The sequence below is a fragment of the Engystomops pustulosus genome, chromosome 1 (assembly GCF_040894005.1).
Source record: "Engystomops pustulosus chromosome 1, aEngPut4.maternal, whole genome shotgun sequence".
Lineage (NCBI taxonomy): Eukaryota > Metazoa > Chordata > Amphibia > Anura > Leptodactylidae > Engystomops > Engystomops pustulosus.
The window spans coordinates 158,935,840-158,956,272 of NC_092411.1; the positions used below are offsets into that span (position 1 = coordinate 158,935,840).

At 41.9% G+C, this 20,433-nt stretch overlaps 2 protein-coding genes across 8 annotated transcripts in view; one reads left to right on the forward strand and one right to left on the reverse strand.

Moving 5' to 3' along the window:
* PIP5K1C (phosphatidylinositol-4-phosphate 5-kinase type 1 gamma) overlaps nucleotides 1-14,326 on the reverse strand; it is a 37,196-nt gene extending 22,870 nt beyond the window's left edge. For 4 of the 6 annotated variants that reach the window (XR_011847895.1, XR_011847894.1, XM_072113038.1 and 1 more), the window contains exons 1-9: nucleotides 14,166-14,326; nucleotides 6,279-6,307; nucleotides 6,069-6,134; nucleotides 5,855-5,985; nucleotides 5,661-5,778; nucleotides 4,526-4,678; nucleotides 3,946-4,245; nucleotides 3,449-3,654; nucleotides 1,276-1,359 (exon numbers count right to left, since the gene is read on the reverse strand). Coding sequence is in view for 4 of the 6 variants with exons in the window: in XM_072113038.1 (XP_071969139.1) it covers nucleotides 1,276-1,359; nucleotides 3,449-3,654; nucleotides 3,946-4,245; nucleotides 4,526-4,678; nucleotides 5,661-5,778; nucleotides 5,855-5,985; nucleotides 6,069-6,134; nucleotides 6,279-6,307; nucleotides 14,166-14,247 (1,169 nt within the window). In the remaining 2 variants the exon portion in view is untranslated. The remainder of the gene's footprint in view (nucleotides 1-1,275; nucleotides 1,360-3,448; nucleotides 3,655-3,945; nucleotides 4,246-4,525; nucleotides 4,679-5,660; nucleotides 5,779-5,854; nucleotides 5,986-6,068; nucleotides 6,135-6,278; nucleotides 6,308-14,165) is intronic. The other 2 variants (XM_072113058.1, XM_072113052.1) reach the window with 1 other exon arrangement.
* Nucleotides 14,327-14,471: 145 nt separating this feature from the next.
* TJP3 (tight junction protein 3) overlaps nucleotides 14,472-20,433 on the forward strand; it is a 45,943-nt gene continuing 39,981 nt past the window's right edge. Inside the window, exon 1 of one of the 2 annotated variants that reach the window (XM_072113020.1) lies at nucleotides 14,472-14,744. The gene's annotated coding sequence lies outside the window, so the exon portion shown is untranslated. Of the gene's footprint in view, nucleotides 14,745-15,675; nucleotides 15,794-20,433 lie in introns of those variants that run through there. The other variant, XM_072113028.1, reaches the window with a different exon arrangement.

A 20,433-nucleotide genomic window follows, 5' to 3' on the forward strand; every position in this document is an offset into this window, starting at 1 on the left:
ATAACTTTTTAATTTTTCCATGTAAAGAGCTGTGTGGCGGCTTATTTTCTGCGTAACAAATAGCACTTCGTAGTGGTAGTATTCAATATTACATGCTATGTACTGGGAACCGGGAAAAAAATTCTAAATGCAGTGAAAATGATGAAAAAACACATTTGCGCCGTTTCTTATGGGCTTGGTTTTTACAGCTTTCACTGTGCGCCCCAAAGTCTACTTCATTCATTGGGTCAATACGATCACGGGGATACCAAATTTGTATAGGTTTTAAATTGTTTTCATACATTTACAAAAATTAAAATTCTTCATTTTGCCATATTCTTGCGCTTATAACTTTTTCATACTTTTTCATGTACGGATCTGTGGGTGGTGTCATTTTTTGCGACTTTTGATGACGTTTTCAATGCTTTTATTTTTAGGACTGTCCGACCTTTTGATCACTTTTTATAGAATTTTTTCTATTTTTCATAATGGCAAAAAAATGCCATTTGCGACTTCGGGCGCCATTTTCCGTTACGGGGTTAAACGCAGTGAAAAACGGTTATTATTTTTTGATAGATCGGGCATTTTAGGACGCGGTGATACCTAATGTGTTTATTATTTTTACTGTTTATTTATATTTATATCAGTTCTAGGGAAAAGGGGGTGATTTGAATTATGTTTTTTTAATATAATTTTTTTTTAACTTTTTTTAATTTATTTTTTTTTTACTATTTTTCAGACTCCCTAGGGTACTTTAACCCTAGGTTGTCTGATTGATCCTACTAACACTGCCATACTACAGTACGGCAGTATATGGGGATTTTGCTCACCATCTATTATAATGTGCAAATCGCACATTATAATAGATAGCCGAGATCATGATAGCCTCGGATCTTTGTGTGAAGTCACGGGGAGCGACGATCGGAGCCAAGATGGCGGCGCCCACGAACCGCCGGCTCTTTAATGCCGCCGGCAAAGCGATCAAAGGGTTAAAGGGCTAACCACATTTTTCAGCACACTATCTCACAGAACTAGAGGGAACATAATGCTTAGAAAGTCACTGCCCGCACTCTGGAATTTTACACTGACCAGCCTAATGAGTGATTGGAGCTAAAACCACAATAAAACGGGCGGTTAAAAATTATCGTTATTGTGTAATTATCACTTGGGGATTGAAATTTGCGAATTTTCTTTGATGAGCAACCCCTTTAAAGCCAATTGGCTGCTAGCCAAATGGAACTGCCTTATACGGCTTTACCTTGCTTCACACTTCTGAAGAGCAGACGACACGCTTACCTGTATGACTGCAGAATGTCAATAATTCCTATGTAGAGTAAAAGACGTTCCCCTTTGCCATTTACAGCTGGAATTCCGCCCATTCTGAAAAGATAGTTAAGCAGGTAGACTGATATTTGTGTACACACATTTAAGCAAATCTGTCAGGTTCCGATACCATATGCTATGCTGATTTTCTAAAAATGCCTTTGTCAGCATTCTGAATAATTTCAGTAGTTTATATATCTTCATATATATACACGTATATACTCGAGTATAAGCCTAGGGTGCAGCATACAGCCTGCCCCCGTGCAGCATACAGCCTGCCCCCGTGCAGCATACAGCCTGCCCCCGTGCAGCATACAGCCTGCCCCCGTGCAGCATACAGCCTGCCCCCGTGCAGCATACAGCCTGCCCCCGTGCAGCATACAGCCTGCCCCCGTGCAGCATACAGTCAAAAAAATAAATAAATAAACTTAATACTCACCCTCCGGTGTCCCCGGCGGCTTCTTCACTCTTCTAGCTTCTATCTTCTCTGGCCGGCAGATAGCGCCGGCCATCGCACACTGTGATGCATCACAGCGTGCGACGGCTGGCAGATTGAATGGACGCGACTCTGACGGCTAGAGAAGATAGAAGACAGAATAGGAGACACCGGGAGCCACAACAGGGATCGGGAGCCGTGACGAACATCGGGGACACCAGAGGCTGAGTATTTTTATTTTTTTTATCATTGACTCGTGTATAAGCCGAGGCGAGGTTTTTCAGCTGAAAAACTCGGCTTATACACGAGTATATACGGTAAGTTTAACTCACATGCTGCTGGCCGAGAGCCAGGTAATGTGTCTCCTCATGCATTCTTCCTTTACTACACACCATCCCACTCCCTTCCCTGCCTGCTCAATGCACATGACGGCGAAGAGAGGGCTGAGGGAGCTACACGAGTCAGGAGGAGAGGAGCTGTGCTCAACGTACCACGGACCTCTATGGGGGCCGTAATCTGGCCACAAATTGTGCGGTGAAATCAGTGCCCCCATACGTTTGTGTACATGAGGCCTTAGAATGAATAGATCATTACCAAAAAAGAAAATTGCCACTTTAACAATAAAAGATATAAAACTTTATTAGTATCTTATTAAAATACAAGAGATGACAATATGGATGGATACATAGAAAAGTGGTGTTGAGCAGCAGGTCAATGAAGGCATAGTTACATCATTGAATAGAATAGTATTTAGAAAAAAAGGACCTTGTACAAACACTAGTAGGATGTTGGTTACCATGGATGAATAAAGGCCTTTTGAACGAAACACGTGTCCGGGCTGATACTGTGCAGTGTGGTTTCCCTTAATTTATCATCTCTTATTCATCCAATGTCATCTATTTTAATAAGATACCAATAAACTTATACAGGCAGTCCACAGGTAAAGTACAGGATAGGTTCTGTTGGTTTGTTCTTAAGTTGAATTTGTATGTAAGTTGGAACTGTATATTTTATAATTTTAACCCCTGACAGGATTTTGGTCTCTGTGACAATTGGATTTTAATAATGTTGGATTGTCATAAGAACCAGGATTAAAAAAGATTAATTACAGACACCTTTGATAACTGTTAGAGCTGTTTATTGTAGCCAACGGCTAAAGTAATTGTGGCAATTCTCTCATTTTCTATTTTGTTAATAATGTCTCACGTTTGAGCCACTGTATATTGAGAACAGCCAATTTGCACCACTGAGTGCAGTACTTAACATTGTTTGCCATTGATTTCATTGTACTTAGGATGAATATATGCTGAATGCACATGCTAATTGTAAGAAAAACTTTATCAGAGCGTACTGTATTTTATTCAAGTACTTTTGCGGTTATATTCAGTGTATAAACACAAAGCTTTGACTTTAAACTGAGGTATTATCAGGTTATAATAGTAGAAGTTGTACTCGCCTCGGTACTCCTCACTTTCAGTGCAGTGCTCCATATACCTTGATTTCTGCTGATACCGAGGCAGCAGCAGTGACATGTTTGCAGCGCACAGCTTCCTACTTAAAGTACAACTACGTTCACCACTATTTATATGATTAATATAATGCATTATCAATATGATTATTCTCCCCCATGAACTAAACAGGTCAGCCAAAAGTTCTGTTTTTACGCTTTGATATTCACTTCAAAAAATAAAAAGTGAAAAATTTGCTCACGTGTCATCAGTATCTATGGACTCTCCGCGCGCTGCACCTCCCTGAATAGACTCCATTGCTGTGGAGTACAGTGCCTTCTGTGCCACGGGGCGCTTCTCATCTGCTTGACTCTGCGCTCCATCGGTTTGTCTCTCTTTTTCCTGTTGCTCCGTGTTGTGCACTCCTAGAAGAAGGCTGTAATCCATGATCTTGAAGCTTTCTAAGACCTGAGAACAGATAAAAGTAATACAATGATATTTGGTGCCTCAAGCAGGCAGCATTATCATTAACAATCCACTCCACAGAGGCCTAGCCGTGTAGATGCAGCCTAACAGTCATCAAAGCAAGAGGAATAAAAGTTGTTTTTAGAGAACATTGGAAACGTACGAAAACATTGGAATGCCTCTACACTGGTCTGTTTGGTGTTGTGCAAGGTTTAGCATAAATATTTGAGGTGACAGGTTCCCTTTTAGTAGTCATTTACATCCGCATACCCAGAAATATTAATGATTACTTACCAAGCAGTCTCTCTGAAGGGTTTTAACCAGTGCACTAAAGGTGTCATTATCGAGAAGCAAGCCCTCTGGAGAATCCTGCATGAAATCTAGGTCTTTGTACGTAGGACTGCGTTTCTCCCTTTCTTTCTTGGATGCACGTCTCTTGTAAGTGGAACCCTTCAGGTCATACTTGTAATGCATACGGACCACTCTCGGCAGGATATTGTTCATGACCACAACACGGATATTCTTTCCGCCAGACTGAACACAATATAAACCGTAGAACTTGGGCAAAAGTGTCCGTGGGTTCTGGTTCAGGTTCTGATTCAATATAACACAAAGACTTTAGTATATAAGCATAGAGGATATTCTGTTGAAATAATAAGGATTTGATATATTTTATGATGTAAGTATATGTGCCAATCAAATCTAAAATAAGGTTATAAATGGTTGGATACAAGTTAATACCAAACTAGGTGTAGGCATGGAGTGTATAGCTTAGTATCCATGGTCTATTTAATTGATGGGGTTTCTGCCCATCAATGGAGTGACTGCCCATTGTTGCAAAAGACCGTAAAATGAGCAGAAACAGCAGACTTACCATGTAATATCCAGGTAGCAGTTTCTGCAGGAACTCCGCTTCTTTATGCATAACCGTCTTGATAATGAACTCATCATCACTAGTTACATAAAACAGGGACCCACTTGCGCCAGGATTGGAAAGTTCAATGAGAGGCTCATTACACAGAGAATACTAGGGATGAAAGTGGCAAAGAAAAGATATTAAAAAAAATTGTAATTTACTTGCATTTAAAGCAAAGCTCAGATGGTAACTAGATCATATTTTTATATTTGGCATCTGTGGCCTCCATTGTTCTAAAATTAACTTTGAAAATTATGCTAATGAGTCAGAGGGACCCGGGTTATCAAAGCCTCCCCAGGATGCATCTTTACAGGCTGTTTAACTGTGCATAGAGCACTTGCCCCTCACACCACGTGCTGAAATGGTAATGCCCCCCAGAGCCATCCTGTCTCATTAACATAATATTAAAAGATGATTTTAGATGGAAGGAAGCCATAGATAACAAATATAAGATTACAAGTAAGTGAGGATTGCCTGGATCTATGAGTAAGTCTCCCTGGTTTATCACGCTTGATTTTGATTTTAGATTTCCTTTAAAATTACAAGCCCCCCACACACAATCTACAAAGAAGTGAATTATAGGAAACGTTATAGGTTTTAGGCCGAGCCACGTGCAGGAGAGAGGAGGGGCGAGTGCTCCTCACCCTTCCCCTCTCCATTCAAAGCCGAGCATTCATTGCCCTAACGCGGCAAAATGGAGGACATGTCCTATATTTCTTTGTTCGGCTGCCCAGTTCGGTCATGGTGCAATGAGACAGCATGTACTCACTGCGCTATGACATCTATGGGGGCCGTGATGAGGCAGCAAATTGTGTGGCAAAAGCAACGGCCCCATGTGTTTGCACGCAAGGGCCCTTACTCTGATGGACATAATCCTGTCATCCAGGACATTTATACAGATACATCTATTAGATAACCACATCCAAACTTCTAACAATGGTAGATGCCAAACAAGTAACAGCAGCAACTCTGGTGCTAGACAAAAAAGATCAAGGACATCTCTGGCTAGCAGAAGGATCATTATACTGGAATACAAGGTCACTTGCACATTCCTTTCCAATAGAGAAACAGTCTGTTATTCACTATGACTTACCAAATAGTCATCTGGGCGAATTCCAAAAAGTTCTCGAAAATATCGGAAAGCCACAGGGGCATAAGTCTTAAAGCGAAAGTCTGGGTAATGATGGGCAGGGGTAAGGTTACTGCCTTCACTGCAAATAACACAAAATGAGTCAAGATTAATAACTGGCTTAAGGAAACCCTACACCCTCAAGTCATTCACCTCACCTAGGAAAAAAGATGCTCTCAACCACGTAGAAATCTTGCATCAAGACATCCCTCTCAGGTTTGGAACTCAGATTCCCTACAGTATATCCAATACCCAATTGTATGGCACCTTTTAATGTGGTCGATGTAGTCTGTGGAAAACGTATGTGTGTGGTTACTGATATTGCATGAATGTCAGCTATTCATCTTGTTGCAGATATATAGGCACTCTAACCTTTTTATAGGTGGTCTCTCCTGAGGCATCAACTCCACGGTGCCCAATTTTCTTACCAGCTCCTGACTGCATGAATAAAGAAGAGACATAAGGTAAGACTCTAAGGTAGATGTAATACACGAATATCAGCCTAACTAAACTGAAAGACTTGAGGGCTCCAAAGTAATTTTTTTTTTTTACTGCATTATACCTAAAAAAAGAAATTCTTACCTCTGAAGCTACTCTCTTTGCAATTTCATCTATTAAGAAAGAAAAAAAAGAATTATTATCTTGTTTAAACTCTCTATAGATATCAATGATCAATGACCCTTGAAGCATCATTTTATGTCTTCTGTATTCATTCACAAATCTCCTGTTTAATATTAAATGAAAAGATAGTGCATGGCTTAAAGGGGTATTCCCATCAGGGCATTTACATTTAATTAAATTCATTTGACATATATAAACATTTCTTCAATTGGATGTTAATTAAAAAAATCTTCCTGTGTGAAGATAATTTCTCATAAATGTAGTCAAGTTGTCCCTTAGAAACGAGATAGCTTCCTCGGATACGACCACCCCACACTCTGGCAGCATTGGCCAGACTTGCGCTATAAAGCCCTGCCTGACCACCAGGATTCAGCTATCATTACCACAGGACGGCTGTGCGACATGTAGTAAGTCACGGACATTTCATATACAAAAACTTTTTGTTTCTTTGTGCAATCTCTCCAGCAGAGGTGGCCGTATCCGAGGAAGCTATCTCGTTTCTAAGGGACAACATGGCTACAATTATGGGAAATTATCTTCACAGAGGAACATTTTGTTTTAAATAACATCCAATTGAAAAAATGTTTATATATAGCAGATTAATGAAACTGAATGTGAGTGCCCAGGTGAGGTCTGTTTCTAAAATGCTGAAAGATAGTCATTCTTAATGATAAAACAGTATGCAATATGGCATAATTTAACCACTGAACAGGTAATAATTGCTAGATGGATGAGAGTCAAGTCTTCCTTATACACTCCACAAAACCATTGAGAGTAGGAGTAAAATAGACAAGCTTTTTCAATAAAAGTCTGAGAAAGAAGGTCATGTGCTATCCACATCAATCCCATAGAGACAAAATTGAGTTTTACCTTTACCTAGAAACAGAGGTTTTAAATACACCTGAATGTGAATTTTGGATGTGTTCTAGCCACTGTTTTAACATGTCCCCATTCACCTCTATGGGCTCTTATCTAGAGCCCTGTGCACGAGGAGACTGCCCCAGTCGCAAAAGATTCTGCCCGCATTGCCACTTGGACAGGTTCTTGTTACTGTCACAGGAGCAAGAGTGGTGCTCACATCCCGATGACAATGGGCTACAATGAATGGTCCAACAAGCATTTATAAATTTGGTGCCTGTGGTACAAACTTCAGTCATATATGTTGCAATCAAAGTTATAAATGATGCTCGATTTTTAGAAATAAGGACTACACTTCAATTCTTGGCATAACTTTGGCGCATAGTATTGCATCTGAAGCCTCGCCTCTTAAGGAAAGCCCCAGCTATTTTTCTGATAAATCTCAGCCTCTGTGCTTAGCCTATAGATCAGTTTCTTACAGGGTTTTCCACTGGACAGGACATTATTTAATAGATAATGGTTGGGGCTTAACAGCAAGATACAACACAGATGGAGCTAAAAGAACTAGGCTCTATCCATGATGTGGTGGCTGCAGCTGCTCACTGTAGGCACTGCTCGCATATACTATTAATATGGCAGTGCCTTCAATGAGCTGTGTTCACCTGGCTCATTCTGTAGTGTAAAACAGCTGGTGGGTTTCCTGTGGGTCCTATGGTTTTCTCCCACACTCCAAAACATACTGGTAGGTTGATTAAATTGTGAGCCCCATTGGGGACAGGGACTGATTTGGCAAACTCTGTGCAGTGCTGCAGGATCTGTGCGCGCTATATAAATAAAGAATTATTAATTATTATTATTATTATTGGTAGGCTGCTAGGTGGGTAGCAGAAGCATCTTGAACACTGCTACCCTCCCAATCCAGGAAACTTCCTTATGCTCAATCTTTCTAATATCTTTATTCAGTACGTCTCTAAGAGCTTTATAATTGAGGCGGTACACATCTTTGCTGGCGTTTGAGCTAATTGTATCCCTAAGTGTTGTACACTTATCCAATTTCCAAAAGTATATCTGTATTTTAAGCTTATTTCATAGACTGTATAAATTCTAAAGCGCATATTAATTATTTTAAAAGAATACTGATAAAATTAGAAAACACTTTCAGATACCTGCAAGTTATTGGTGTTAATTTGGCACCCTATTAACAAATCCTAAACACAGGTTAGTACAATTCGTGATGGATGTACTCACTGGAAGCAGCACGCTGACCAATCTGTTTTTTTTTTTCACCTTAATCCATCTGGTCTTGTCGCAGACCAGACCCCAGAAAGAAGCCGCAGCCCACTTGTCTAACCCCAATAAGACACTTGAAAACTGCAGAAGCACATCTAGTTTTAGCCATGTAATTGTTTACTTTCCCCTACTGTTTCCATTAAGTTTTTGCACTGTGTATAGCTCGGTTTTGGCAGTTCAGCACTGAAAAGGGTATGGCTGGGGTAACACGTTCTGCTAGCATTGCGTTCATAACGCAACGCTAGTGCACAAGGGGTGGGCCTTGGCCTGATCGCATATGTATTTCTACTCGCCTTTGCAGAGAAGCATGTAGTGTGAACAGAGGAGAAGTGGTCAACACTCATACATTGTTCTCCAGTGTACATGTCCTGTACACATCCCTCAATATTAAGACAAAATTCCTATTATTACGTAATACAAGCATCTTTTCGAAAGATGATCTTTGTGGTGACACGGCCTAACAGCAAGTAAACTTTAATAATAAAAAAACATTAGGTTGGCATCTCATCTAGGGAAATTAAAAAGAGAAATCAAGTTCCCTTATGTTATTCCAAAAAGCCTTTATTTCTTTCTTTAATGAAAACCCATATTACCTCCTGACCATAAGCAGGAGAGAGCAGATGAGGAGGATTAGACGAGAAGAGATTTAGGAGGGGAAGTTCAGGATGGCAGTAGCTGGATTTAGTCTCAGGAAGGAGGGAGTATGAAAGATTAATCGGCTGATGACGTCATCTCTATATACAATCTGTATGCCCTGCTAAGTCTTATGTGCAGAGAGCAAGCTCTGCTGCCCACATGAAACCTGGGCAACAAAATGCATAGATGCTTACACTAAATATACCAGGCGACACCAAACCTGCTGGCATTACCAGTTACATCTTGTCATCCATTAGGTTAGGGCTTTCTTTTTTTAACATCTAAAGTCAATCTTAACTTGACTGGGTTTACATTTAGGATGCCACCCTTGGGAAAATGATAAGTGATGGAGTGTTAGGAATGAGACATATAAAACCTGACTTAAAACAGGGTTAGTCAGGTCCCATTGGTTTCCATCAGTGTACAAGAATATATACTTCACACAGACTCTCTATAGCAGGGATGAATTGTGCACAGGGACCAAGCCCTCACTGTGGATAACTTTACAGGAGCCCAGGACAAGGAAGCACTCCATAGCTGTGTGTCCAGAGAAAACTTCTGTTGTGCACAGGTTGTTATAGCTTTTATAAGCTACAATTGGAGATATAGAGCCATAATTACAGAAATGTGTTTACATGTCTAGCTAGAACAATCTGAAGCGGTAAAATACATAAATTCTTATAACTCGTGTACTGTTTCCTTTTATTCCTCACAAGAAAGTATCCATTAATTGACAATGTGGTATAAGAAGTTTTGTCTAACACCCCATTATCTATTTATTCACCATTTCAAGGAGATGTAGTAGAGGAATGAGAAGAAAAGATGCCCCAGATATTAAACAGATATTACAATAAATGTGAGGAAGGCGGGTAGGTGATGTGGTATCTTGCACCTTTTTGTTTATTACTGTAATGCACAAAATGTTGACAAATATCACACCATTTTGTGTTTCCAGCATCTCCACTGTTAGGCTTTATGCACATAGGAGTCTACTGGTAGAATGCCTGCTGTTTTTCCAGTAGCTAGCACAAAACCCCAGTACGCTCTATGGGCTCACTAGGGCTCATTCCCCGGTCCCATGTATAAGCCGACTGTTCAGGCCACAAAAGACTGAGGCCGCACTCACATGATGCGCTCTGTCACGTTTTTTGTTGAGTTTTCGACACATTCCAAAGGCTTGAATCGTGATCACATGCGGAGATTACATTGTGTTTTAGCAAATGCAGTGGACACGTTGCGGTCATGTTGCCTTGTTTGCAGGCCGCAAAGAGCACACCTTAGGCTGATGCCACACATGGCGTTTTGAAACCGTCTGTTTTTAAGCAATCCATTAAAAAATGCATCCGGCTTTTAAAAACGCATGGTTTTCCGAATTTGCACAATAAAAAAACTGACAAAAACGGATGCGGTTTCAAAAAACCCGCATGCGGTTTCAAAAAACCCGCATGCGGTTTCAAAAAACCCGCATGCGGTTTCAAAAAACCCGCATGCGGTTTCAAAAAACCCGCATGCGGTTTCAAAAAACCCGCATGCGGTTTCAAAAAACCCGCATGCGGTTTCAAAAAACCCGCATGCGGTTTCAAAAAACCCGCATGCGGTTTCAAAAAACCCGCATGCGGTTTCAAAAAACCCGCATGCGGTTTCAAAAAACCCGCATGCGGTTCCAAAAAACCCGCATGCGGTTTCAAAAAACCCGCATGCGGTTCCAAAAAACCCGCATGCGGTTTCAAAAAACCCGCATGCGGTTCCAAAAAACCCGCATGCGGTTTCAAAAAACCCGCATGCGGTTCCAAAAAACCCGCATGCGGTTTCAAAAAACCCGCATGCGGTTCCAAAAAACCCGCATGCGGTTTCAAAAAACCCGCATGCGGTTTCAAAAAACCCGCATGCGGTTCCAAAAACACATGCGGTTCAAAAAACGCATGCGGTTTCAAAAACGCATGCGGTTTCAAAAAACGCATGCGGTTTCAAAAACGCATGCGGTTTCAAAAAACGCATGCGGTTTCAAAAAACGCATGCGGTTTCAAAAAACGCATGCGGTTTCAAAAAACGCATGCGGTTTCAAAAACGGAGTGCTTTAAAAGGACCAAAAACTGTTTCAAAACGCCATGTGTGGCATCACCCTTCGGGTTTTGCCACATGTCGCGTTCTTGGACCAATTAAAAACACACGGTTTTGAATGTTTACCATATGTTGGGATGCTTTGATCCTGTTTATCTTCATTTCTAGAAGTGTAGGCGGCTGTGAAACAGATTAAAACCAGCCAAACGCATGGTAAGCTTACAAAAACGCATCCGTTTAAAAACGCATTCATTTTCAGTCTGTTTAAAAACGGTCCAAAAAACTGTTCAAGAATGTGACGTGTGGAATTTCATCAGATTTTTTAAGAAAATCATGTACAATCATATGTAACCCACACGTAGATGGCAATAGAAAAAGAATACTTGTCTCATGAACAATACCAAGGCATAAGCCCATAGAAGTAAATGGAGACACTTAAATAGAGCATCTGCTAGTCGTTGCAGTGGCTACTGCACCCTCAAAACCAGCACTAGGAGCTTACTAAAGTAAGCAGCTTCTAGTGGCAAAACAAATGCTAACTAACGCTAACTAGCATGCTGCGCTGTACACAACAAACACCGGACCGCCCTCAAAGCGGTCCAGCATATTCATGAGGGGGCGGGATTAGGGGAGCATGACCCCCGGCAGTCACCTTGGCCTATGGATAGGGCGGGGCAATTGGGGAAGAGGCGGTGCATCGGACCTCCCTCTCCGATAACGCTAACAAACACTTCTGCGCTGTACACTGGAAACACCAGACCGCTCTCAAAGCGGTCCGGCGTTTCCAGTGTACAGCGCAGAAGTGTTTGTTAGCGTTATCGGAGGTTTCCGAAAACGCTAACATTGTAACACTGCTGCATTTGTTTTAGCACTAGGATCTGCTTACTTTAGTAAGCAGCTCCTAATTGTGGTTTTTAGGGCAACAGGTCCTCTTTAAAGGGGTTATCCGGGTTTAAATTTTTTTTTATGTCCGGGCTGGGGAGGGCTAGTTAAACATAATAAACATGTACTTACCTCCTCCGGTGCTGCCGATGTCCCGCGCCGTGGCCCGTCTTCTCTGTGCGCCGTTTTCATTACACCGGCGCACAGGGAGCTTCCGGCCGGCCGGAAGCTCCCATGCGCACCATCTCTCAGCGCTTACAACGCTAAGAGATAGGGACGCATGGGAGGAGCCGTCCACATCGTGGACCGGAAGCTCCCTGTGCGCGGCTTCCGTGCCCCTGTAAACAAACAGGGGCACGGATCGAAGGGACCGCGGCGCGGGACATCGGCGGAGCCGGAGGGGGTAAGTACATGTTTATTATGTTTAACTAGCCTTCCCCAGCCCGGACATAAAAAAAAATTTAAACCCGGATAACCCCTTTAAATATTTGTCTGCATGAGGCCTTATGTGCGGATACTTACCCTTAGGCCTGTGCAGTTTTTTTTAAATTCATGTGCTCTTATTGCTCAGTTGCATTTTTAAAATGCAATGTTTGATGTGTTTTGAGTAAATCAGCATTAACATGTTCCCTTTATAAGATGCAGTTTTTGATGTCCAAAGCAAGAGTGGAGTTAAAAATGAGGAGGAGTAACTCTTCTCAATTGGTACCTATTATAATCCACACTTGCTTATGGCTTCAAAAACTGCATCTGAAAAAGCGAAACGCATGAATGCACGCTAAAAACACAGTGATCTTGTTCTCCCTGCTGTTTGTGCATGTAATTGCATTTTAAAATGCACCTCACAAGTGCAGATCTAAATAATGCAAGAGAGAAAATGCAAAGTTAAGACACTATCAAAAATCCCATTTAAAAAAGCCAAGATGCAAATCTCATGCGTTTTTTCAAGAATGGAAAAACACAATGACAAAACACATCAAAAATGCCACGTGTAACAAACCGCACAGGAAAATAAACAAAAATTAAATGGCCCTGTACTGTTTAACCACTAGAAAGGCAACTGTAAACCTGTATAACAATAAGATAAAACAAAATAATTCCATTTATGGAGTCCTGTTATTTTGTGTACAAAACGGGAAGATGATATATCTGTAAGGTCACAAGTCTACATTTACACTTTATCGATTTCCCATTCCTTCATGACAAGACGTCGATCTGTAAAGTGAAATGTCTAGGGAAATGATCTGGAGGCCAGAGGAGCATCTTCTTTCCTATACTGGACACAGGGCAGGCAGACAGTCCAATAAACAGGGGACCTATGGCTGGATACCCTCATACTACTAAACCAAACACTGAAACATCACATCAGTCAGGGCCCAGCTTTTTTTTTTTATTAGATTCTGTATGTGATCCCAGGCATGTCAGCCCAGGAAATACATGCAGGGTGCATTCACATGTGGCAGAAAGGGTGCACAAGTTTCAGAGACTGACAACCACATCTAGTAACATGTAATAAATTACCAAAAGACATGCATTCCTGCAGGTACCATTCACATCAGAATGATCACAGCAGACATTTCAGCAACAGATTTACCATGTGTGAATAGTAATTTTGTAATGACTCAGTATAAAAACACTCCTACTGTTCTAAACTTGCTGGTCCAGTGATATTCTGATATAGGGCCACCCACTATAGGACCTCGTATCAGGACATCCCGACTGGTGTATGGACATCCCTTTGATCTCATCTAAATCAAGGTGGTATGACACATCTACTAAAGGACTGATACATGGAACAAAGTTAGAAAACCACCGTTTTGAACATTATTATTATAATACATTGCAGAAGTGACATGGATGGATGTGGGTACATAGAGCACAGCTGTAAGAAAGGATGGAGATAGAGGGCACACAAGATTCCATAGGAATGCCTAGAGCGCTCCTCCAGAAGTTTCATAGTGTTGCCCGGTGCTCCCGGGCCTCGCTTGGCATCCGGATTAATCGCCTGCCGTAATACGTGCCCTATCACCGGTGTGTGTAACTTGCACCTGCCGTCCTGCCTAATCAATGTCTATGTCAGCCGGGAGCGGAGCCGCGCTCTTACACAAGACGTCAGCTCACCTTCACCAAACTCCGCTGTGGACGCCCCAGCCGCCCGCTCCGGGCTTTCCCCGCACCCCTCCTCCTCTTCGGGCTCCTCCATCCTCTCGATCCTCTATGCCGTTCTCTTGACAGCTCCGCCAGAGGTCTTGCCGCTTACGCCATTACGTTGTACGGAGGTTTACGTCACTAGTCAGAAGAGTTCCCCGTTCTAGAGGTTGGGGTTTAGGAGTTCCTTTCCGCCATCTTTGTTATGGGCAAAATTGTTCCCGAACTATCGAAAGAGTTATTTAGTTATTATTATTATTCTTCATGTAACGTGCAGGGGATTCCGATGTAGTTCATGTGGATGTGTAATGTGTCCAATAATGAGAAATGGCCCCGTAACACATATGTATGTATGGCAGCCGGAGTCACTTTATGAATGTTTGAATAAAACCTGTGTGACAAACTCTGACAGTGGTAATAGTGAGGGTGCGCAGTCCCTGCGGCACGGACAGGGTTAACCTGCTTGAGAGTCTCAGGCGATACCAGGAAATGCACAGACACTGGAGGCACCTGTAGAGAGCGAGCACCTGCGGAGCCGAGGACACTGACCAGGTACACACTCAACACGGGGACAATCTATTATATCTTACCATCATTGCCAGTCTAATCTCTATGTGCAATAAGCTGAATGCAGGCTAGTGTTCTCTGTTATCAACCATGCCTTACTAAGTGGGAACACAGAAGGGAACTTTAGCGAATCCCTTTCCCTGTGATCCACACTTTATTGGGGTTGATTTTTTTTTTTTTTTCGCTCTAATTTGTTGTTGTTGTCTGGGTTCTTTGTTAAATCAGTTTTTTTGGGCGAGTAAATCGTGCACCATCATCAGGCAAAATACAAAGACCAATACGGCAAAAAACAGGCATACTCATACATTGCGAACTCCTGTGCATGATGGATTTTGTCACCTATAATTGCCCAAATACCACAATTCGCCTTAGGCTGTGTGCATATGTGGCGTTTACGTTGCGTTTTGAAACAAAATACAACAGCTGAGGAAAGGAGATTTGCCTAAATACATTGCTGTTAACATTTATTTTTACAAAAGGCAATGCATTAACAAAATGTCTTTGTGCATTTAACGGGCAAATCTCCTCTTTCAATACGCAATGTAAATGCCACATGTGAACGCAGCCTAAGAAGTCACTGCATATGTGAGTGGATGCTTAAGAGCCCTAGGGAGCTACAATACATTTTTGGTTGCGTATAGCAGGGCTGATACAGATTTTGTGTTAGGGTCCAACATATTTTGATTATGCCTCTTGGTCAGGTGCCAATACATTCTTGTGAGTTTTGTTTGCGTTGAGTCTTCCATTTGTCTTGGTGGTGACCTGCTGGGCAGTGCAGTGCTTCTTGCCAGCCTCCCCTTTTGTACACTTCCTGTGGGCAGCAGAGTTGGCCTCTCCACATGAAAAGCGCCCCCTCCTTATGTAAATAGAAGAGTCAAACAAAGGCACCTCACATGCTGCATGACAATTTCTGAACCTGATCTCCCCCCTACACTTCACTGTGACCAGGCTTGTTGTATGACCACCCCCTAACTAACATCACTCCCCAATCCAGAGAGCCAGCTCTAGTGCTGTGCCCATTCAGTGCCTGCAGGGTGAGTTTCGGTGGAATGTTTATCAGGACTCATTGTAACTAGTCAAACCAGCTGGGGAGGTTCTGTTCCCTGTGTTTCTCTGCCCTCCTAGTCATGAAAGTTTGCGCCACAATTTATACTTTTTATAGTGTAATGCTGTAAATAAGGCTCAGGAATGTGGCATTGTTAAACTTTAATAGGACTAGTAGAGATGTGCAAGGACTATAAACTGCTGTACGTGTCCTCGCCAGTCCCTAGACCGTGCTATTATGTGTGGCTTTTCACTGTCACTTATTCTTTCTGTAATGGTATGTCATTCTGTAAGGTTTTCAAGATGCTTCTTTGTATGATATAGAAAGTGAAAACCATTGACATTTCATAACCACTTCAGGCCACTGGTATGGTTTATATGCATGAAGGGGATTCCACTGCCCTGAACGGTTACTAAGTGCTTATATTTGGCATAGTATAACAGGGCCTATCCAATGGGACAGATCTGTTTCAGTTATCTGACCTGAATAAAATTTTCTGCATGTTCTGCGAATGAATTCACTCATCACAATCATACCCACACACATCTTGTATTACACGCAGAGTTAAAATCTCTATATACAATTGATGTTGCATCTATGCTTGAAAACTCTCAAGTAGTGTGTGATCCTGCTTTGCCTAAATGTTATACAACATTGTTTGAAATAGTACATAATGGGGCAGATTTATCAAGCTGTCTGAAAGTCAGAATATTTCTAGTTGCCCATGGCAACCAATCACAGCTCCCCTTTGAAATATTCATGAGCATTGGTAAAATGAAAGCTGAGCTGTGATTGGTTGCCATGGGCAACTAGAAATATTCTGACTTTCAGACAGCTTGATAAATCTGCCCCAATGTGTTCTTAGAAAAGGGAACTCAGACGCTGAAGTTTGCTAGTCTGTTCAAAGTCAAATATTGATAAGAAAAAAAGTATTAAAACGCAAATAAATTCCACTTAATCCACACAGGAGTTAGGAACATAGACAGCTTGTACTTACAGATAGTAGTATTGATTCCGACTTGTGTCCATGGACCTCTATATACGTTGCGTCCCGGAGGTTTTCCACAAGGTCCGGACAATGTCGGGTTCTTGCGCCTGTGTAGTAACACTATTTTGCGCATGCATGGTAGATGTGTCAGCTATACTGCAAGTACTAGGAAGACCTGCTTCCTGCTGAGCGGTTGGTAAGTGTATAGGGTCCTTGTAACAGGTTCCAAAAGTAATTTTTGGTTTTCAATGGTGGACAGGCCAATCCATAGTATATACTGTAAAGCTATATTGATTTTACCAAATTATTATGTGTGATTTCCCCTTTAAAAACAAACTGAACTATGCATACTTTGTGCTGCTCACCCTTTTCTTTCCAAAGTTATGGCATTTTCTCTTCTGAAAGTGCTTGACAAAAATCCTTCAAACTTGAGGTGAAGTGGACGGAGACTAATATCTGTCAATCTAGGCCAGCTAGCTTGCCCACAGATCCCATGATCATCCCATGATGATCTTTCCCTGTGTGTGCCGTCTTGCGCCGCTGTTCTCCATGGAGGGGTCACCTCCTCCACAAAGGTATGCCGGGCGGGATGTGCCCTAACGCTGTGGGGTTTTGTGACGGATTGCATAGTGTGCCATTCATTTTTCTTACAGCGTTAAGATCACAACCGCAAACGAGGGTGGCTAGAACACTGAGGTACTTGGCCATGTGTTTTGCGTAAAAAAGTTTAAAAAAGTAAATGTAAGGGCACGTTCACACATTGCGTTTTGTCCTGCGTTTTCATTGTGTTTGAAGCGCATTACAACAGCTGAGGAGAGGTGATTTGCCTAATTACATTACTGTTAACATTTCCATTTACAAAACACCCTAAAACGTGCTTGTTATCGATCGTATTAGTTGAAACGCATGTGTGATCTGGCCAAGCCCTTCCCTGTTCCAGTTTCTAAATGCAAGTGCACTTTTGGGTGTGAAGACAGTATGACCGTTTTCTTTTTAGGTCAGGGATGTACAAAGACTATTTATGGATATGTTGCCATTAACCTCTAAAAGTGGTATTCCCACGAAGACAAGTTTATTATATGTGCTCAGCATATCAAAATAACACGTTCTCTAATTCACTGTTATTAACAAAAATACAGCATTTCACAGATATAATTCCAACCTGTCTCTATCAGTCCTGGTGTACACAATTTCAGTTGCCCCTAGATCCCACCCTGTAACCTCAGATTTGGTGTCGGGCACATGTTGATTTTTGTGTGAGATCGTGCAGATGAGATTTCTATGGGCCTTATTTACTGAGAGTCGCAGATCACACTTTTGTCGGACTGTTGGCTGATTTTGGGATTTGCGCGGCTGTGACGGGTATTTAACAATTGTCTGTGCTGGGATTGTGTAGCACACTATCGGATTTTGGCACAGCTGCGCTGACTTTCATGCGACTTTCATTGTACAGCTAACACCAGGCGAGTATGAAGAGGGTTCCCTGCTTTCGCTACAGGACATTCAGGAACGTCCAAATGTGGTAAGGGTTTAACCCCTTCCCGCCGCAGCCCTTTTTTGTTTTTTTGTTTTCATTTTTCACTCCCCACCTTCAAAAATCTATAACTTTTTTTTTTATTTTTTCATATACAGAGCTGTGCTATGGATTATATTTTCTGCAAAACAAATTACACTTCAAAATGGTGATATTTATGCGGATTTCACTGTGCACCCCAAATGACGTGTCTACTTTATTCTTTTGGTCGGAACGATTACGGGGATACCAAATGTGTATAGGTTTTATAATGTTTTCATACATTTACAAAAATGAAAAACTCTTGCACTAAATTTTTTTGGGGGATTTTGTCATCTTCTGGCGCTAATAACTTTTTTAGATTTTAGTATACAGAGCTTTGAGAGGTGTTGTTTTTAGCGGCTTTTGATGACGTTTACAATGTTGTCATTTTTAGGACTGTACGTCCTTTTGATCACTTTTTATAGAATTTTCTTTTAAATGGCAAAAAAGTGCCATTTTTAATTTTGGGCTCCATTTTTTCCGTTACAGGGTTAAAGGCTGTGAAAAACCGTTATTTTACTGTCTATTTATATCAGTTGTAGGGAAAGGGGGGTGATTTGGGTTTCATGTTTTTTTTAATTATATATTTTTTTTTTTACTATTTTTCAGACTCCCTAGGGTACTTTAACCCTAGGCTGTCTGTATGATCCTATCATATACTGCCATACCACAGTATGGCAGTATATGGGGATCTTCCTCCTCATTCATTATAATGTGCTGATGCACATTGTAATGAATGGGTTAACGTGGAGACCCGAGGCTGTCATGGCGACGGATCGACGCTCCCCGATGACGTCACTGGGAGCGATGATCCCCGGGAATACGGTGGTGCTGGCGGCGATCAGCGGGAAAACCCGCGATATGGCAATATGCAGCAAAGACTTACCAGCTATGGAGAAGGCTCAGCCCGTAAGCCCCCTCCATGCACCCAAACCCGGCATGTGATGTAGTATTACGTCACATGTCGGTAAGGGTTAAACGGGTTTGCCACCAAAGAAATTTTAAAATTTCAATCCTTTAGTGATGTTTACACAATAAAGATCATTTTACTTTACAATTTTACTCAGTTTTATTACTGTTTTAGCTCCTATAACCCAGTGACACAGATTCCGGGCACTCGCCGGACCGCGGGGCTAAAGCACACCGGGGGGTCCGATCCACGGTGGGGACACTTACACTCCGCAGTCATGCTTGACCGTGGCGTGAAAGGGGTTAGACACCCGGTACCAGAGTTTTTCCGATCCCGAGTGTTAGTGCCGGGTCTGGCACTATACTGACCCGATGTCCCTAAATCTTCTACTGACGCGCCGCCATAGAAACGCGTTGCGTCAGAAGAAGTACCCTTAATGACCGCCGTAAAAAGCCGATAGGGCGGTCATTAAGGGGTTAAAGATCCCAGGGAGGATGACATGTCCATTAAACCCCCTGATAAGAGCCCCAGTACACAATATTTTTTCTCATCAAATGATCTACAGGATTTGCTTAACCGCTTAACGCTCTGCGCAGTAGCTCTACAGAGTCCTCTTCATACAAGGGTGGGGGTTGTTGTCCCCTCCGGTGGCATTTAAAAGACGGCGGCGCGTGGGCGCCTCCATCTTTGTTCCGATCGTTACTCCCCGAACGTCATCGGTTGCCATGGTAGCCTCAAGTCATCGTTTGACCCAAGGCTAAATGGCTTCTGCAGTGGCTCATTGTAACGAATACAATGCAAAAAAGCCTTATTTTGCAATACAGAAGTATTGCAGTATATGGTAGGAACGATCAGACCATCCAGGGTTAATGCACCCTAGATGGTCTAAGAAATAGTGAAAAAATGTAAAAAATTTATAAAATTTTAAAAATTCAAATCACCCCCCTTTCCCTAGAACTGATATAAAACATAATAAACAGTAAAAATCACAGATACATTGGGTATCGCCGCGTCCCAAAATGCCCAATCTATCAAAATATAAAACCGGTTACGGCCGGCGATGACCTCCGAGACGGGAAATGGCGCCCAAATTACATCACATAAAAAATGGAATAAAAAGTGATCAAAATGTCTAACAGACCTCAAAATGGTAGCTATGAAAACATCGGCTCATTT